Genomic DNA, 20537 nt, shown 5'->3' with positions numbered 1-20537 from the left:
TTTTTGTCAGAAAATCCTCTTTATACCATTTTTTTTATAACACAAAAGGATTTATCAGAGAAACGCAAATTAATACGTATTGCCCAGATTCTGCAGTTTAGAGAAATATCCCACACGTGGCCCTCGGGCCGGTAATGGACTGAAGCATCGGCCTCCGAAGCAAAAGAACACCTAGTGGATTTTGAGCCCTCTTTTTTATTAGGCACCATGTCCGGTTTGAAGAGGTCTTGTGGTGCCAAAACAGTGGAAAACCCCCAAAAGTGACCCCAATTTGGAAACTAGAGACCTTGAGGAATCCATTGCAGTTTTCATGTCATGCATGCGACTTTTTGATCAGTCTTTATTCTATTTTTATGTGGCGCGGTGACTAAAAAACCGCAATTCTACTATTGTTTTTTTGTTCTATTTTTTTCACAGCGTTCACCGTGCGCTATAAATGACACATTCACTTCATTCTGCGGGGCGATAAGATTACGGCGATACCAGATGTTTATAGTTTTTTTATGTCTTATGGCGTTTGCACAATAAAATACGTTTTGTAAACAATCATTCACTTTTTGTGTTACCTTATTCTAAGAGCCAGAACGTTTTTATTTTTCCTTCAAAAAAGCCGTGCGAGGACTTATTTTTTGCGTAACGAACTGTAGTTTCGATCAGTACCATTTTTCGGTACATGCGACTTTTTGATCTCTTTTTATTCCATTTTTTGGGAGGTGAAGTGACCAAACAATTGTGATTGTGGTGCGGTTTATTATTTATTTTTTTTACGGCGTTCACCGCGCGGGATAAATAACGAAATAATTTTGTAGTTCAGGCCGTTACGGACGCGGCGATACCAATTATGTATAGTTTATTTGTTTATTTATTTATTTTAATAATAAAGACTGACAAGGGAAAAAGGGGGATTTTTACTTTTATTACTTTTAAAACTTTTATTTTCTTATTTTTACACAACTTTTTTTAACTTTTTTTTTACTTTTTTACTTTGTCCCATTAGGGGACATGAGGGCAGGAGGTCCTGATCGCTATTCTAATACACTGCACTACATGCATAGTGCAGTGTATTAGAACTGTCAGCTACTCACTGACAGCAAGCATAGTGGGTCCTGACTCTGTCAGGACCCACTAGGCTTCCGTCTATGGCATAGCCGGACGCCATTTTTTGGTGTCCGGTTGCCATAGTCACCATCGCCGGCCGCTATCGTGTAGCAGGCCGGCGATGGCGGATTAACCCCTAAGAAGCCGCGATCGCTATTGAACGCGGCTTCTGAGGGGTTAAATCTGCGGGGACCACCGCGATCGGTCCCGGCACATTGAGCAGTGATAGTCTGCTGTCGGAAACAGCAGCTATCACAGCTCATGCACGCGCCCCGCGCGAACGGCGCCGTGTTTACTCCATGACATACTATTATGTCATGGAGCGCGAACGATGCACTTACCATGACATAATAGTATGTCCTGGAGCGTTAAGGGGTTAAAGGGCCAGTGCATGCACATGTGAACAATCATCATTATCAACTGCACATGATTTCCTGGACTATAAGAAGGGCCCTGTCCTTCTGATCCTTGCCTGAGTGTTGTTAGTGTAAACCAAGTCTGCCTTGCAAATGGTCCCTTTGTATTTTCCCATTCCAGTTGTTACCCGTGCCCTGTTACCTGTTCCTGTATCCCGTGCTGTGTTCTTGTTCTTTTGCCTACTAGTGTTGGAGTCGTGTCTACTGCACATGCTGTCGTTTGCCACATCCTGTGTCATCTGCCACGTCCAATGTGATCCGCCATGTCTGGCACAAAGTGTTGCACCTGCTGTCATCTGCCACGTCCAGTGCCATCTTCCTCGTTTAGTGTGATCCGCCACGTCTGGCGAAACGTGCTCCACCTGCTGTCATCTGTCACGTCTGGCATAACCTGCTGCACCCACCCCCATCTGTGCCAAAGCCTCGGCAACTGTCTGGACTATTCAGGTACCCTTGTGCGGGTCTTTGTATTGCTGAGGTGCTCTGTGGTTTGGCCAGCTGCCCCCCCCCCCCGCTATGGCGGTGTGGCCTAGTGGGTCCACATACCCACAGACCGAGACAGATATGCTCAGGCCATGGACCCCGCTGGTCAACCTGAGACCTTGACGACTCAAGCCATGCTGTCCGAGATGCAAGTCCTCCAGTCTCGACAAGACCCACTCCTCCTGTCGGTGAACGCCATTGCTCATCGTCTGGTTGCTCCAACCACAGTCGTCACCGCACCCATTTCTGCTGTACCTCCTGCTACACTTCCTGTCAGTACCAGTGCCAATCCCCTGTGGTTCTTGCCGCTACCTCCTCGTTATGACGGAGACACGAGGACCTGCAGGGGATTTCTGAATCTGTGCCAGATCCACTTCAAACTACATGCCAGGGCCTTCTCTTCTCATGACGTCCGGATCGCCTTCATCATCTCTCTCCTTACTGGCAAAGCCCTGGCATGAGCTAATCCTCTGTGAGAACATCAGGGACTAGAGACCCGTGACTTGCAGTGCTTCTTGCGGACTTTCCGCTTGATTTTTGAGGAACCTGAGAGAGTTTCTTCGGCTGCTGCATCCCTGCTGACCCTACACCTGGAAGTCCACTCCGTGGGCGAGTATGCCATCCAGTACCGTACCCTGGTTGCTGAATTAATTTTGATCAACGAGGCTTTGGTGGCCACATTCTGGCAGGGACTGTCTTCTGGGATTAAAGACGAACTGGCTACTCGCGATCTTCCATCTACCCTGGACGATCTCATCCTACTAGCCATACGGGTTGACAGGATCCGGGAGCGTTCCCAAGAGGTTTTCCGGGAGGGAGAACTTCCTAGGCTGGATTCTACTTACCAGCAATCCTTACTATTCCTCTCAGTCGTCTCACCAGAGAATCCACCGCAGATAAACCAAGTCAAATTGTCTACCCAGTAGAGACAACGCAGATGCACTTCTGGACTTTGTAGTGCAGCCTCGGAGGCCATATTGTGCGTTTGTGTCCCCAGAGGCCAGAGAGAGACCCCAGTGCCTAGGATTGGTAGAAGAGACAACCCTAGGTGGAACGGCACCAAATAAAGCGATCTGTTCCAAGTTGTCTATTCCTGTGACCATAGTATCTGGTGAGAGGACGCATCGGGTTTCTGCCTATCTAGACTCCAGGTCTACGGCAAACTTCATCCAAAAGGAGCTAGTGGATCATCTCCAGTTGCCCACAGTTCCTCTAGAGACACCTTTGGCTGTTGCCTCAGTGAATGGACTGCCTCTGCCCGATCCGATCGTATCTAAGACCAAGGTGTTGAAGCGCCAAGTTGGAGCCCTTCATTCTGAACTAATTTAATTTCTTGTTTTGCCCAAGGCCATCAATCCTGTTCTGCTGGGCCTGCCTTGGCTTCGACTGCATGCCCCCGTCCTGGACTGGAATTCTGGAGAGGTTCTCCAATGGGACTTCAAGTGCCTTGGTCGTTGTCTGTTGCAGATCCATCCTGTCCAGCCTCCTCTGCCTCAGTCATTGGCGGGACTGCCCCCCCCCCCATGTCGCTCAGTTTGCAGATGTCTTCTGCAAGAGGGAGGCTGAGACGCTGTCTCCACATCGGACTTATGACTGCCCCAATGAACTGGTTCCTAATGCCTCTTTCCCCACGTGGTCGGGTATATCCTCTTTCCTTGCCAGAGTCTCTATCCATGTCGGCCTATATCATGGAGAATTTGGAGAGGGGTTTCATACGAAAGTCTTCCTTCCCGGCCGGGGCTGGGTTCTTCTTTGTTTAAAAAGAAAGACAGATCCCTTCGACCCTCCATTGAGTACCGTGGTCTCAACCAGATCACGGTCAAGAACAAATACCCATTGCCAATTACATCCGAACTGTTTGACCGTATACGAGGAGGCAGAATTTTTTCAAAGCTAGATTTGCGTGGGGCTTATAATTTGATCCCAATCCGTCAAGGGGACAAGTTGAAGACGGCATTTAACTCTCAAGACGGGCACTACGAATACCTGGTGATGCCATTCGGACTGTGTAACGCTCCCGTGGTATTCCAGGAATTCGTCAATGATATCTTTCGAGATCTCCTCTATGTCTGTGTTTGTAGTTTATCTCGATGATATTTTGATTTTCTCCCCAGATCCGACGACTTATCGGAGGCATGTCCGTCAAGTTCTGCTGCGATTAAGGGAGAATCGTTTATATGCCGAGCTGGAGAAGTGCGTCTTTGAAAATAATTCTCTGCCCTTCCTGGGCTATATCATCTCCGATCAAGGTCTCAAGATGGATCCTGAGAAAGTAAGAGCTGTCCTGGAATGGCCAGGTCTTCAAGGCCTGAGGTCCATACATCGGTTCCTGGGATTCACCAATTTCTACCGGCAGTTTATCCTAAACTTCTCCTCACTGACAGCTCCCATCTCTACCCTTACCAAGAAGGGTGTCAACGCCAATGTTTGGATTCCAGAGGCAGAATCCACATTTATTAGCCTCAAGAAAGCCTTCACTTCAGCCTCGATCCTCCATCATCATGACGTATCTCGGCAGTTTTCATTGGAGGTGGACGCTTCTTCTGCTGGTGCAGGTCCACTTCTGTTCCAGAGGAGCTCCAAAGGAAAGGCAGCTGTATGTGGCTGTTACTCTAGACTTTTTTTCTTCTGCAGGGTGCAATTACTCCATTGGGGATCGGGAGCTACTGGACATCAAATTGGCTCTGGAGGAATGGAGATATCTTCTAGAGGGCGCAGCTCACCCCATCCTGATCTACACCGACCACAAGAACCTCACTTATCTTCAGTTCAATGACTAAATCCCCGTCAAGCCAGGTGGTCTTCACCCATTTCCAAGTTGTGCTCCAATACCGTCCCGCTGACAAGAATGTGAGGGCCGATGCCCTATCCAGGTCATTTGAGACGGATGACACGGTGGAGTCCCTTCAGAGTATCATAGACCCGTCCTGCATTGTCACTGCCAATCTTTTGCAGGTTACAGACATCCCTCCGGGGAGGACTTTTGTTCGGTTGGCAGACAGGAGAAGAATTCTCCGCTGGGGACATTGCTCTAAATTGGCTGGACACGCTGGTGTTCGTAAGACCCGAGACCTGATTGCTAATCACTTCTGGTGGCCCACGCTACCCAAAGACGATGTGGACTTTGTCTCTTCCTGCACGGTGTGTGCTTCTAACAAGGTTATTCAATCCAAGCCTGCCGGCCTGCTTCAACCTCTGCCTGTACCCAATGCCCCCTGGCAGCACATTGCGATGGACTTTGTCACAGATCTTCCTCCCTCAGCAGGATGCAACACTGTCTGGGTGGTAGTGGATCAATTCTCGAAGATGGCACATTTTATTCCGCTGACTGGCCTACTTTTTGCTCCCCGACTGGCGAGTCTCTTCATTCAGCACATCTTCCGCTTGCATGGCTTGCCTCTTCACATTGTGTCCGATCGGTTGGTTCAATTTACCTCAAAATTCTGAAGAGCCCTCTGTAGACTCCTGGATGTGAGATTGGACTTTTCCTCAGCCTATCACCCCCAGTCCAATGAGCAAGTCGAGAGGATCAACCAGATCATGGAGAATTATCTCCACCACTTCATCTCCTTGCAGCATGATAACTGGGTATAGCTTCTTCCATGGGCCGAGTTCTCGTATAACAACCACACAAGTGAGTCCACCACTTCCACACTGTTTTACATTGTGTACAGTCAACATCCTAGAAGCCCTCTTCCTGTGTCGACTACATCTCAGGTACCCGCTGCTCACTCGGCATTTGGGGACTTTCTGCAAATCTGGCAACAGACCCGTTCCTCTATTTTGTTGGCAGTCGATCGCATGAAGCGAAAAGAGGATACAAAAAGAAGGGAGTATCTCCCTGGTACCAACGTCTGGCTGTCCTCACGGAACATCCGTTTAAAGGTGCCTTCATACAAGTCTGCTCCCAGGTTCCTCAGTCCTTTTGAGATTTTGCAACAGATAAACCCTGTCTCCTATAAGCTGCGGCTGCCTCCTACCCTCAGAATCCCCAACTCCTTTCATTTCTCCCTCGTGAAACCAGTGCTGAACCGCTACAGTAAGACTTCCAGCTCCACAGTTGCTCCCAGCGGTTCTTCTAATGTGTTTGAGGTGAGGGAGATCCTAGACTGCAAAATTGTAGGAGGAAGGACTTTCTATTTGGTGGACTGGAGAGAGTTTGGTCCTGAGGAGATGTCCTGGGAGCCGGAAGATCACCTCAGTGCTCCTGCTCTCATTAAGAAATTCCTCTCTCGCACTGGCCCCAAGAAGAGGGGCATAAGAGGGAGGATACTTTAGCATCCATGGCCCCGGGCTGTCGGGTTTACTCACCTCCCGTCGTCCACAGCCATGGATCAGTGAGCGCTGGCTCGCATCTCCTTCCTAGGAGACGCCAGCGCTCACCTCCGGTCCGCTGTGTCCCATAGGGTGCTCGTGCCCTGTCTTAAAGGGCCAGCGCGCGTACATGTGAACTATCATCATCATCAACTACACATGATTTCCTGGACTATAAGAAGGGCCCTGCCCTTCTGATTCTTCCATGAGCGTTGTTAGCGTATCCCAAGTCTGTCTTGCAAATGGTGCGATGTTTTCCCGTTCCAGTTGTTACCCGTGCCCTGTTACCTGTTCCTGTATCTCGTGTTGTGTTCTTGTTCCTCTGCCTACTAGTGTTGGAGTCGTGTCTACTGCTCCTGCTGTCGTGTGCCACATTCTGTGTCATCTGCCATGTCCAGTGCCATCTTCCACGTCCAGTGTGACCTGCCATGTCTGTCGCATCGTTTTGCACCTGCTGTCATCTGCCACGTCTGGCGTAACCTACTGCACCCACCTCAATCCGTGCCAAAGCCTTGGCCACTGTCTGGACTATTCAGGTACCCTTGTGCGGGACTTTGTATTGCTGTCCTGCTCTGTGGTTTGGCCAGCTGCTCCCCCTCCCCGCTACGGCGGTGCGGCCTAGTGGGTCCACATACCCACAGACCGGGACAGATAAGCTGTGCGGAGTGCATCTGGGTAAGTAAAACTGGGGTAAATTAAAAATCAAGGGATGTATGGTAAATTTTAAAACACTTTCATACAGAGCCATGGTTTTTGGGACATGTGTCACATTGATATATTGTCCTTCCTTATCCCCCTCTTATAGCAGACTCTGCACCTCTTTTGACTCTTTCCCTTCCCACCAGTTTGGGGACCTTCTGGAAAGTGTTGTCTTGGTACTATGCATATGCCCCCTTTCTGGTCCCTAAAGATTAGGTTCTTCATAACCACCTCTTGAAATTCCAGGAAAGTTCCCCTCTGGCCTGGACATCGATGTAGCATGTACGCATTGTACAATTACATCTATATGATATGCACGGCCTCCTTCTTATACCACACCCCATATTTCTGCATAGCGCTGTAGGGCTTCAGGACTTGATCTGCCAAATCCACCCCTCTCATGTACCTGATGCAGTCTAGTTTGGGGGTCTCTGTACTGGTACCTGGCTACTGGTGTGGCCATGTATTGCTGTCAATACAAGGAGATCTCGCTTGTACTTGACACACAATGTGTTGCTGTTGCGGTATAATTGTGCCCTGTTATCACCCCATCTGAATGTTTGCCCAAGCAGTATCTTAGGGAGGCCTCTCAGTTTTTTTTCTAGCAGTGCCGCATGCCACAATACTTTTGGATATGAGGCACTTGAAGAGTGGGACGCTCGTATAAAATTTTTCCAGGTAGAGGTGGTAACCCTGGTCCAGCAGTGGGTGCACCAAATCCCACACAATTTTTGCATTATCTCCTAGTAAGGGGGGGACATTCTTGGTGCTGAACACTGGTGTCCTTCCCTTCATATACGCTAGATTTCTAAGTATACATTGATGCACTCTCACACAGCTTATACATCTTCACGCCATACATTGCCCTCTTATTTGGCAGGTAATGGTGGAATTGAAGCCTCCGTTTATAATGTACCAGGGAATCCTCAATAAAAATACACTTCTCAAGGGTGTATGCTTGGGAAAACCGGGCACTGAAATGGTCTAATAGGGGTCTCCGTTTAAACAAATGGTCAAAACTGGGTTCACCTTGGGATGGGTACTGCTCATTATCCGCATAATGTAAGAAGCAAACTATGGCCTCTTGATGCATCCTGGACATGGCCATGCAGTACATCAGGGAGTGGTATTAGATGACTGTGCTCCAGTAGGCCCTAGTGGAAGGCTTTTTCAGAAGCCCCATGATCAAGAGCAGTTCCCAGAACTTGCCCAACTCTGCTGCGTCTACAGGAGTCCCCCTGTGGGATTGGGCATAAAATGATGTGGGGATCTTGGTGACCTACTGTTGGGCATATAAATTTGTCTGGGACACCATAAGCTCTATAAAGCTATCTGTGCAAAAGATTTGAAAAAGTCCATCTCACTGAGCACTGCACTGGTAATTTGATCAATGGGCTGCCCGTGTCCATAGGGATTTGGGGTTCATAATTGTCTGGTGTGGTGGTCCAAATGGCATCAATTCATTCGGGGGTTTCAACTGCGGTGGGGTCACTTTCGGGGGTTTCAACTGTGGTGGTCCTGGGGCGTCTCCTAGGGGGTCCCTCCTCTGCATCACTGGTTGATAAATAAAACCGTCTCACCAACCGACGAGTCTGCGTCGGAGGCAAGAAATGAATATGCCTCTTCAGTAGTAAATTTTCATTGGGACATGTTTGTTATGTTGTTCTCAGACACATGTAAAATTTACAAAAAAAAACTATGCTTCACTAACTAGGAGTAATAGGCTGCTACCTAAACTATACAAAAAAAGGTGTTTTTTGTTTTGTTTTTATAGAACGAGTGGGCTTCCCTGACACTAGACCTAACTAGTGCGAGGGTTCCTAATGCTAAACTAAATTAAAATAACCTTCCCTGATACTAAACCTAACTATGGCATAGATTCCTTAACTCTAAACCTAACTAAATTATTCCGAGCTTCCTTGATGCAAAACCTAACAAGATTTTATGTGAACTTCCCAGATGCTAAACCTAGTTAAGGTGAGAATTCTCTAACACTAAACCTAACTAGATTATTCTGAACTTCCCTGACCCTAAACCTAACTACGGTGATGGATCCCTAACGCTAAACCTAACTACGCTAAATTCCCTGACGCTATATCTAACTACGCTTTTTGACGGTTCCCTGATAACGCTAGTACTAAAGTAACTAGCTGATGACTGTCAAAACAAACTTTTTTTTAATAAAGAATATAAAATAAAATCCAAGGACCAAAAAATGTGGCCCTGAAAACTAGGAAGTGGTCAGTGATAGAGCACTGACCAAAAACATACGGGTGTCAAGGGGAACAATGAGGAAGAGGACAGGAGTGGGAAGTGGATGGAGGACGTAGAAAGCAAAAAAAATTACTTTTTTTTTAATTTTTACTAGCAACTCTCCACACCCACTCTGAACGACTCCCTAACACCAACAGAGAAGTTCAGGGAGGGTGCAGCAGGATCTGATGTCAGGGGCAGGAAATGATGTCAGCGATTGCCACTATTGGTGATCGCTGAGACGGGACCACCGCGATTGGCCCATGCACGTTGAGCTGTGATAGCCTTCTGTTGGAAACAGCAGTTATCATCGCTCATGAAAGCGCCGGGAGAAAATGGCGCTGTATTAAATCTTAGACGTACTATTACCTCACTTAGCGCGAATGATGTGCTCAGCGTGACGTAATAGTACTTGGAGCAGGAAGGGGTTAACATGCGTGATTCCTGCTGCTGCCACAATAGGGAGCATAGGAGCTTAGTTTATACGGTCACATTTTTGTATTCAGACCTGGGGGCCTTCATTATGCCGCCAGGCTTCCATGAGAAACATCAGCACCGCATTGCGGGGGGTGGCGATGGGCTGTCAGAAGGGGTCGCCCCCTTCTGTTTAACGCTTTAGATGCCACGATCGCTATTGACCATGGCATCTAAGGGGTTATACGAGCAGGATCCTGCTTGTTGTTGTTGCAGTCGACACTCGCTTAGCCTGTGAACCTGCTCCATATATCCCCTTTCCGGCTATGGCGTAGGTATACATCAAATGTCGGCAAGGGTTTAACATGAATTCATGACTTCACACATTAACAGGTTTTACTTATAAGTTACTCTAACCACTTGTGACTCAACTGTTGATGAAGGAGGGGTGATGGCCATCCCACTACTAGTCTCACTTTTGCCACAATCTATGTGACATGGCTAACAGAGGATCTTCAGTATTAGCGGTTAACTTTGAAAGAGCACATTTCAGTACTGTACTGCTCCTGGGTCACTTTCTCAGACCCTCTTTTAACTCTCCGACACCTCACACAGTCTGGGGTCCGCACACTTTGAACTTCCACTTCTCTCCAACCGACGCACAGCACATCAGGGCAGCAGCAATAGAGGTCGCCCTGTCCCGCCTCCTGTCTCCTGATTCGCCAGCTTCCCCAGAGACGGGAGGCGCAGTGAGCAGGACTTGACAGGGGATTCAGTGACCACAGCAGAATACACAGGGCTAATATTTGCAGTTGTCACCCAGTGCATTCCGTAGTTATGCAATGGCCCAGACACGTTCTGCCTGATATTTTATTACCCAGAAACCTACAGACAGTAGTGCCATCAGACATCAGGAGTACAGATGAGAATCCACATTGGAAACTATAGTTTTCATACTTTAACTATTCTGTGTAGCGTAAGCTGTTATAAAACATTAAATATCTATTTTTCTTCTACCCCCAAATCAAATTTAACAGAAATTTTCATTTACTTACAGGAGAGGTAATGAGAAGCGCTTCTGGAGAGTTTGCTGATGATCCGTGTTCTTCTGTGAAACGTGGAAACATGGTCCGAGCTGCACGAGCTTTGCTGTCTGCAGTTACAAGGTTGCTTATATTGGCTGATATGGCAGATGTCTACAAACTACTTGTTCAGCTGAAAGTGGTAATGTACTTTATTGTATCTTTCAATATCTCCTATTCAGGATGATATTTGTGCAGTTCATCTTCTCACAATAGTTATGTTATTTTTTTTCATGTTTAAAGGTGGAAGAAGGAATTGTAAAACTAAGAAATGCTGGCACAGAGCAGGATTTAGGAATACAATACAAAGCTTTAAAAGCAGAGGTGGACAAGTTAAATGTTATGGCTGCAAAACGACAACAGGTAATCTTTAAGTAATTTTTTTTCTCCACTATAGTTCTGATTTTCTGGACTGAACATCTTAGGCTGTGTTGACATCACCGTTTCTTTCCGCTGAGGGGTTCCGTCTGAGGTTTTCGTCGTGTTAACCCCTCAACGGAAAGGCAAACGGAAACCTAAGCTTCCGTTTCCCGCACCATTGATATCTAGGGATGCACGGTGCATCGAAACTTCGATACTGTTTCGATACTGTGCATCCCTAAACGGTTCGATACCGCTATTTCCTGTATTTCGATACTGAGCTGCGCAGCCGCACAGCTCAGTATAGTAATACATGAATGTATGGGAGCGCGGCTGTGGCTGTGTAATTCAGCCACAGCCCCGCTCCTGAGTCATGATAAGTTCGCGGGGTCAGGATGATGTGATGCGGCCGGCGCTGCACTAATGAGCGGCGGCACTGAAGACAGAACATGGCGGGCGCGCTGCAAAACACCCCCATGTTCTGTCTCCAGTGCCTGAACCGCCGCTCATTAGTACAGCGCCGGCCGCACCTCCTTATGCTGACCGCGCGCGCACTTCCTGTCAGGAGCGGGGCAATGGCTGTATTACACTGCCGCAGCCCCGCTCTATAACGGCGGAGATCAGAGAAACCTCTCATCTCCGCCGTTATTCCCCTGAATGCTGCGATCACAGCTGACTGCAGCATTCAGGAGAAAATGAGCAGGGGGGATGCCCCTTGATCGCGTAACAGGGAATTCCTGTGACGCGATCGAGGGCCATACCATATATGGGCATACAGCCCAGGGTCTATTGACGGACCCCAGGGCTGTCTTACCATATTTCATGTTGTTAGGACATACCCAAGTATGTCCTAACAACTGCCTGTGTGCTATCCGTCCACAGGTTAATGTACTGGCACATATCTGATATATGTCAGTACATTAAAGTTTAAAAATAAAGTAAAAACAAAGTATTGTTAAATTTAAAAAAAAATACACATTCACCTTTTTTACAATAAACATTAAAATAAGTCTCAATACATAAAATATACACATTCAGTAATGGCGCGGCAGTAATAACCTGCACAACAATTTTTTTGCATCATTTATGATGTGTACGCTGTAAAAAAATAAAATAAACACGGCTTTCTATCACTTATTGGGGGGCACGAGGTGCGATGATAAATTTAACCTCCATGTTCCTCACATTAATAGTAATTAACCCCATCATGTACCTCACACATTAACCCATTATGACTGAGAAACAGGATGGGATTAATTACTATTAATGTGAGGCGCGTTCAAAATTCATCACACCCCGCGCTTCACATCAGAAAACGGAAGAATTTTTTTTTTTACTACTGTTGGCAAAGTATCGAAATTGGTATCGAAATCGCAATACTAAACGAAGTATCGGTATCGAAGTCCAAATTCTGGTATCGTGACATCCCTATTGATATCAATGGTGACGGAAACGTTGCTAAAGTTTTCCATTTGTCACCGTTGTGACAGGGTTCCGTCGTTTTTGACAATCAATAGCACAGTTGACTGCGCAATTGATTCCGTCAAAACAAACGGAAACCTTTAGCAACGTTTCCATCACCATTGATTTCAATGGGGGGGGGAAACGGAAGCTTAGGTTTCCGTTTGCCTTTCCGTTGAGGGGTTTACCCGACAGAAACCTCAGATGGAACCCTTCAGCGGAAGGGCAACGGTGATGTGAGCAGGCCCTTAGTTACATATACATATTACTAGGTTAAAATAAGAAACATGTCCGTCGTTAAACAAGGAACGGGAGAAAGGGAAGGGATGGGAGAAACTATAGAACTTTGTTTTACCCCTATTGATCTAGAGGAAGGTTATAAATAAAAAAAAATTCCCATAAGGCATAAACCATTCTTACCTAAAAAGGAAAAATTTCCCTTCTTATCCCAAGTGGCAATCGGACTGGATTACCATTCAAACAAGAATTCTACACATAGACGCTTTTTTATTTGTTTGTATTAAGAAATGATCTAAGCTTTTATTAACCATTTTTGTGATTTTCACTTTCGTCTTCTCCCCACATTCCAAAAGCCATAACTTTTTATCCATCGATCTAGCCGGATGAGGGCTTGTTTCTTGCAGGACAAGTTGTAAATATTCATAGCTCCATTTATTTTACCATATAACATATTGAGAAACTGGCAAAAAAATGTTTGTGGGGTGAAATGAGAAAAAAAACTGTGACTCCGCCATTGGGGGGGGGGGGGGGGGGGGGGTTGTGTTTACGGCTTTATTCTGCGGGTCCATAAGATTACAGCGATACCAAATTTATATAGTTCTTTCTTATTTTACTACTTTTACAATGAAAAGACTGATTGTTAAAAATAAAATTTGTTTTGTTGCCATATTATTATTTTTTTTACGTCAATTTAAGCAGTGAGGGCTTATGTTTTGCTGGGCGAACTGTAGTTTTTATGGGCACCAATTTGGGGTACATGAGTCTCTTCAATCACTTTTTATTCCTTTTTATTTATTTATTTATTTTTTGTGCGAGGTCAAGTGACCATACTTTGCGGGTTAAATGATGTTATACTGTAATAGTTCAGACTTTTACAGACGCAGTGATACCAGCTTTTAATTTTTTTTTACATTGTTCTTAAATGGGAAAAAAAAAAATTTTCTTGAACTTTTTAATATATATTTTTTTATTTATTTATATAAAAAAAAACTTTTAGCTACTTTTATTTTCTATACCCCCTGGGGGTTTTGAACAAGCGATCGTTGGATTGCTTGCATGATATACTGCAATACTAATGTATTGCAGTATGTCGTTATACTGACAGTCTCACATGAAGCCCCTCCGGAGGCGCCACGGTCGCTGTTACACTGAAGTATTGGCTCACTTGCGGGCTTACAGCGGGGGAATGCAAGTGAGTAGAAAGATTAAAAATTACAGATACGGAATAGTCTTTTAAGCTATTTACTGACTATTGTGGTTTCGTTTTTTTTTGGAGGTGACAGGGTCCCTTTAACCCCTTCTCGCAAATTTGCGTTACTGTACATCCTTTTTAGCGGTGCATTCCTGCAAATGGGCGTACAGTAACGCCCTGAGGATGAAGCGTGCACAGGAGCTGTGTGCACTTCATCTTCAGCGGGTGTCGGCTGTAATGTATAGCCGACATCCCACTTCAACGGTGGCGATCAGTTATCGCCACAGTTTAACCCCTTAAGTGCCGCTGTCCATAGCGACAGCAGCATTTAAGTGATTGACACAAAGGAAGGGGGCTCCCTCTGTACCCCGTTGGCCCCCCGTGAAAAATTGTGCCTAGCAACGGCTTCCTGGTTGCCACATATGGAAGCCTATTAGGTCCGGCCCAAGGCAGCTTGACTGTCAGTTGTAAAATTACAGTTACAATACACTGCACTACATAAGACCGAAAAGAGAAAAGATGCAAGACAAGAACATATGAGAAAATAGAAAAGTACTTTAATGAAAATTACACATAAATACACAATAATAAAAAGAATCCATCAACCAACAGGTTAAAAAAGACATGCACTCCATGCACTATACAAGATAAGTAACGTCTAAAATAGACAAGGAGTATAATCTGGTAATGAGGGTACGTCGGTACATAAATATAAATGAATACAAAATGACTACAAATGTATGCCAGATGAAATGGTCAAAGGAGAAGTACTCAAAGGTATAAAGATAATACCATAAATGGATAACATCAATATATGGACAAATGTGAACAACATATGATGGTGGAGCACGTACCCATTAAACATCCAGGTGAGTGCACGGCAATGTGTCTGCCCCAACGCGCGTTTCGGCGCAACTGCCTTCGCGCCGCGACCGTAATAACTTTATTAATAAAGTTAATATGTAATTTAAACCGCAAGGGGAACACCGTAAAAAAAAAACGCAAAAAACAATGGCGAAATTGCAATTTCTTTCCATTGCCCCCCAAAAAAGTAATAATAAAAATTAATCAATAAGTCCCATGTTCCCCAAAACAGTACCAATCAAAATGACGTCTCGTCCCGCAGAAAACAATCCCAAAAAATCACTACATTGATGGAAAAATAAAAAAATTACAGCTCTTGGAAAGCAACGATGCAAAAACAAATAATTTTAGTTCAAAAGTATTTTTATTGTGCAAAAGTCGTAAAACAAAAAAAACCTCTACATATCGTCGTAATCGTACCGACCCATAGAATAAAGGTAGAATAAAGGTAACATGTTATTTACCCCGTACAGTGAACGGCGTCAATTTAAAACGCATAGGACAATGGTGGAATTTCTGTTTTTTTTTATAATCCCCCCCCCCCCCCCAAAAATAAAAGTTAATAAAAAAATTATATGTACCCTAAAATGGTGCTATTAAAAAGTACAACTAATCCCGCAAAAAACAAGTCCTCATACAGCGATGTCGACGGAAATATAAAACACGTATAGCTCTTTGAATGCGACTATAGAAAAACTAATAAAATAGCTTGGTCATTAGGGCCTAAAATAGTCTGGTCACTAAGGGGTTAAGATCTAAAAATGATGCCAAATTGGTCTACAATCCAAGATGTTGCTGGTCTGCATACCATTCCACCTCCAACCCCTTGGGAAACGACAACATCGGAAAAGACTTTGAAGGCGAAACGCAGATCTGACCCCGAAGAATATCTTGCCCGATACTACCTGATTTAACAAAGTAATCTCTGCTGTATCCTTTCAGCTAAGGCTCAAACCCTTACGGTTTGCATTACGGGACACTTTGTTGTAAGATTTACATATTGTTGTTCTGTTTTCAGATATTCCTTTTTCGACTTTAGAATACTGATCTTTTCTTTAGAGGTTATAGGCTAGACTATCACATGTCAATTGACCTATACCCCTGTATGCTAGGTATGTGGATACACATACTGTCCACTCTATTGTTTACTAGTTCTTGTTCATACCTGCTCCTTTTCCTTCTTCCCGAACTTCCTATCTCATTTGATAGGTCTGTAGGTCTCAATTACCCTGTTTGGATATATGGTATGTCTGCAATGTGTTACCTTTCCTGCTATGTTATATTAAATGGCTGATGTTAGGATTGTCTCCTATAATGTGAGAGGTATTAACTCTCCTTCTAAGAGAGGACAGATTCTCGGATATCTTAGAAGTTAAAAAAATCTCCATTTGCTTACTACAAGAAACTCATTTTAAAACCAGCCATATTCCCTCCATGTCTAGGGGCCTATTTTTGCAATGGTTCCATAGTAGCTCCACATCTCGAGCATCTAAAGGAGTCAGTATCGGTATTAATAAATCCATACCCTTTGAGCTAACAGATCAACTTGTGGATACTGAGGGCAGACATATTTTCATTAAAGACAATTTAGCCAATCAACTAATTACGATTAGTAATATATATACACCGAACGTGGATCAGGTATCTTGGCTTCTTTCTGGTGGGGGGGGGGGGCGATTTTAATTTAGCACTAGATCCTAACCTGGACTCCTCCACTGGCCGCTCACACATATCCTCTCCTTTAGCTAAATTGAAAAAGATTATTCATACATACAATCTTAGGGATGTATGGCGCTTCTTCAATCCAGATTGTGAGGACTACACAGACTATTCTGCCCCCCATAACTCTTATAGTAGACTTGACTACCTATTTCAGATACAAAATATCTTCAACAATGTAATGCACTTTATATAGACTCCCACGTCTTCTCTGATCATTCACCACTCTGTATGTCCTTTCGAATTCCCTCTCTTCCGCTGAAATGTGCAAATTGGAGATTAAATGAAACGTTACTTAGAACGTCCATCAACCTTCGAAAAACTAACGGAAATTTTTTCTATAAATGATAATGGATCGGTCTCGATGGGTACGTTGCGGGAGGTGCATAAGGCATTTTTTAGAGGGGAATGTATTGCTCTTGCATCTCACGTTAAAAAAGACATGGAAACTAGACTAACTACGTTGCTAAATAAGATATCCGAGATTGAAGCCATCAGAAAACGTTCTTTAGCGGATTCGCATGCTCAACGGCATTCGGAACTTAGATCTGAGGTGAAAAATATCCTCAATCTGAAGTCTGCCAAGGTATATCTCTCGTCTCAATATAAACATGCTTATGGAGTCAGGGCTACTAAATTCATGATGGATCAGGTAAAACGGAAAAGTGACAAAGCTTTTATATCAGTTGTTTCTTCACCAAATGGTCAGAAAATACATGATACAACCTCTATTGCTGACGAATTTTGTAAATTCTATTCTGAATTATATCATCTCAATGCTACAGGTACACCTGAATTAGACAATAACATGATTTGACCCAGTCTTAATTCCATTACCCTCCCACAGATCACATCTGATCAAGCAGTCGCATTTACGTAAACGGAAATACATCAGGCCCTTCGTGATACCCAGAATAACAAATTCCTCGGCCCAGATGGTTTGCCGGCGTTCTATTATACAGCATTTAAACCAACCCTTCAACCATATCTTATGATGGTTTGCAGTGAGGCTCTTCTTGGTAACCCGTTCCCATCACAAACTTTAATGGCTCATGTTTCAATTATACATAAAGATGGGAAGGATCCATCTCTCCGTGCAAACTATAGGCCTATCTCACTTTTAAATTCTGACTTAAAGCTATATGCTAAACTCTTGGCAAACAGATTGAAGCCTTTACTGCCAGCCCTCATAGATCCTGATCAGGTAGGATTTATATCACAGAGGGAGGGAAAGGAGAACACATATACAATTTTGCAGCTCTTTCAGAATGCACATTTAACTCATACTCCGGCTATCCTTCTCGTCACTGATGCCGAGAAGGCTTTTGATAGAATTAATTGGTCTTTTATGAGAATGGCTCTAGGTAAATTTAACCTCCCTAATAAATTTATTGACGCAATATTCACTATGTATCACAATCCCATGGCTAAAATCGCTATAAATGGCGTATTGTCACCCCAAATTTTCATCAGCAATGGTACCAGACATGGATGTCCATTGTCCCCCCTCTTGTTTGTTCTCACTTTAGAGACGCTCCTTCAAAAAATAAGAGCAGATGTGGAGATCAAGGGAATGGCATGTGGTGGAAGGGAACACAAAGTGGCAGCTTTTGCAGATGATCTTTTAATGATCCTGACAAATCCTCAAACTGCCCTACCACATTTACAACATGTTTTTGATGCTTTTGGCTTTATTTCAGGCTTCCAAATCAACATGTCTAAGTCGCAAGCTCTTATCCTGACTCTGCCAATCACCGTAAAAACGACTTTAATTGCTTCGTCCCCGTTCGATTGGTCTAGAGATACAATAAAGTACTTTGGGATTACTCTAGCATCGGTTCTCTCATCTTTGTTTCAATTAAATTATATTCCCTTTATTTCCCATATCTCTGAACTACGAGATTCCTGGCCCATCCCCTTCATTTGTTGTATTGGACGCAAAAATCTAATTAAATGTTGCATAGTGCCCAAGATTACATATCTTATCCAGATTCTGCCCATCCATTTCCCGAAGTCTTTCTTCCTTTCATTAAGACGGCTTTTTTCTAAATTTGTTTGGAGGACTGCACGATCACGAATTTCCTATAACATCTTAACTAGACCTGGTGGAAGTGGAGGTATTGGATTACCTGACCTACATGTTTATTACAAAGCGATCCATGTCTGTCGGGTGGTGGATTGGATGCGCCAGCCACAACATAAATACTGGGTTGCTATAGAAAATTCATTAACCCCACTCCCAATAAAACAGTTAATCCTTAATGGAAGAGATATCCCCATTAATTTACCTATACCGAAATTATTCGCGAAAACCCACACTTGATATCTGGAGATCTGTAATTTCATTGGTTAAACTAATTCCTACATCCTCTATACTTTCACAAATTAGGGACTTATTACCACAGACGATAGGCACTGGCAGTCTGCACATAACAAAAAACTTGTGACAAAACACAACAGCATTCAAATCCGTACTCTTACATGGCCTCAACCCTACTATACCAGAACTCAAATCTCTATTGAAGATAGACCACCTAGATTTTCTTTCTTATAATGCACTGTCTTTATGGCAACTTCTGAAAAAGGCTGACCTTAATAGATCATCCACCTGGTTTGAGATACTTGTACTCCAAACAGCTTCCCCTAGGAAACTACTTTCTACAGTATATAAGAGACTAATTTTTGATACTCCCCATGACCATGACATCCTCCCTTATATCTTACTTGGGAAAAAGATTTACATTACACGTTCACGGACCAAGACGTTTCTAGTGCTCTGCTTCGGGACTCCGGCTCTGGGGTTGCGCCTGATATCACATTCCGGTCCAAGAGTCGGCAACTCCTAGAGGGAGCCCCAATGGAGCTATCTATTTGGGGGGTGTGTGGCAGTATCTGCGGAGGGCACTGTGGCAGCATCTGCGGAGGGCACTGTGGCAGCATCTGCAGAGGGCACTGTGGCAGCATCAATAATTTTGTATTGTATCAAATTTGAAAGTAATGCGGCCCGTCAACTTCCCATTTTTTCTATAGTGGAGTTGCTTTTATTATAAAAGTATCACCTTTATTTTTTTATTTTATTTTTTCCATTGTAGGAGTTGAAAGATGTGGGGCACAGAGATCAGATGGCTGCAGCTCGCGGAATTTTGCAGAAGAATATTCCACTTCTTTATACCGCTTCCCAAGCATGTCTGCAACATCCTGATGTAGCCGCTTACAAAGCAAACAGAGACTTGATCTATAAACAGCTCCAGCAAGCAGTCACTGGCATCTCTAATGCAGCACAAGCCACAACATCAGAGGAGACTGCTTCACAGCATGGTGGAGGAGAGCTAGCTATTGCGCTAAACAATTTTGATGTAAGTTTTAATTTTGTATTTAGTAGTTATTTTAGTGTTTTTAATGGGCGTTTTCCCCATCATGGAAAGTGATGGCATATTGCTAGCATATGCCGTACCTTTCTGATTGGTGGATGTCCTACTGCTAGAGTCCATGCTACGGACGAAGAAAGCAGAGTACAGTGCTGGGATGTTTTTTGTTGTCAGCCCCGTAGAATGGAGCTGTAGTGTGCATGTTCGACCATTGCTCCATTCAAACTCCTCCCCACCGTGGTCGTGCAGTGAGGCGGAATGTGGGATTCCCCTTCTAGTGATCAGTGGGTGTACCAGCAGTGAAGCCCCCAATGATCATACATTTATTGTGGAATTTCAGTATCCCGAGGTAGGCTCCATTCAGATCTGCTTCCTGGTTTCTTTTTTTACTAGAAAACAGGACTCCGTGCCTGATCTGTCATACAGTGGCTAACAAAGGATCCCAACCGATCCCATTGAGTTATAATGGGGTCTGTTGGGTTCCATTATGGGGTGCGTCGGTTTGACAGATGTGAACAGAGTCTAAGCTCTTTGTATAAGGTGAACAATGGAATTGAACTTGGTATGGAGTTTT

At 44.3% G+C, this 20537-nt stretch overlaps 1 protein-coding gene across 1 annotated transcript in view; it reads left to right on the top strand.

Moving 5' to 3' along the window:
• Positions 1–20537, top strand: part of LOC142748943 (catenin alpha-1) — a 148036-nt gene that overhangs the window by 44670 nt on the left and 82829 nt on the right. The window contains exons 4-6 of the mRNA XM_075856366.1: positions 10735–10901; positions 11003–11122; positions 19688–19951. Coding sequence (XP_075712481.1) covers positions 10735–10901; positions 11003–11122; positions 19688–19951 — 551 coding nt within the window. The remainder of the gene's footprint in view (positions 1–10734; positions 10902–11002; positions 11123–19687; positions 19952–20537) is intronic.

Source organism: Rhinoderma darwinii, chromosome 3 (genome assembly GCF_050947455.1).
Source record: "Rhinoderma darwinii isolate aRhiDar2 chromosome 3, aRhiDar2.hap1, whole genome shotgun sequence".
In the NCBI taxonomy this organism is placed as follows: Eukaryota; Metazoa; Chordata; class Amphibia; order Anura; family Rhinodermatidae; genus Rhinoderma; species Rhinoderma darwinii.
This window is presented reverse-complemented; position numbering and strand designations above follow the sequence as displayed.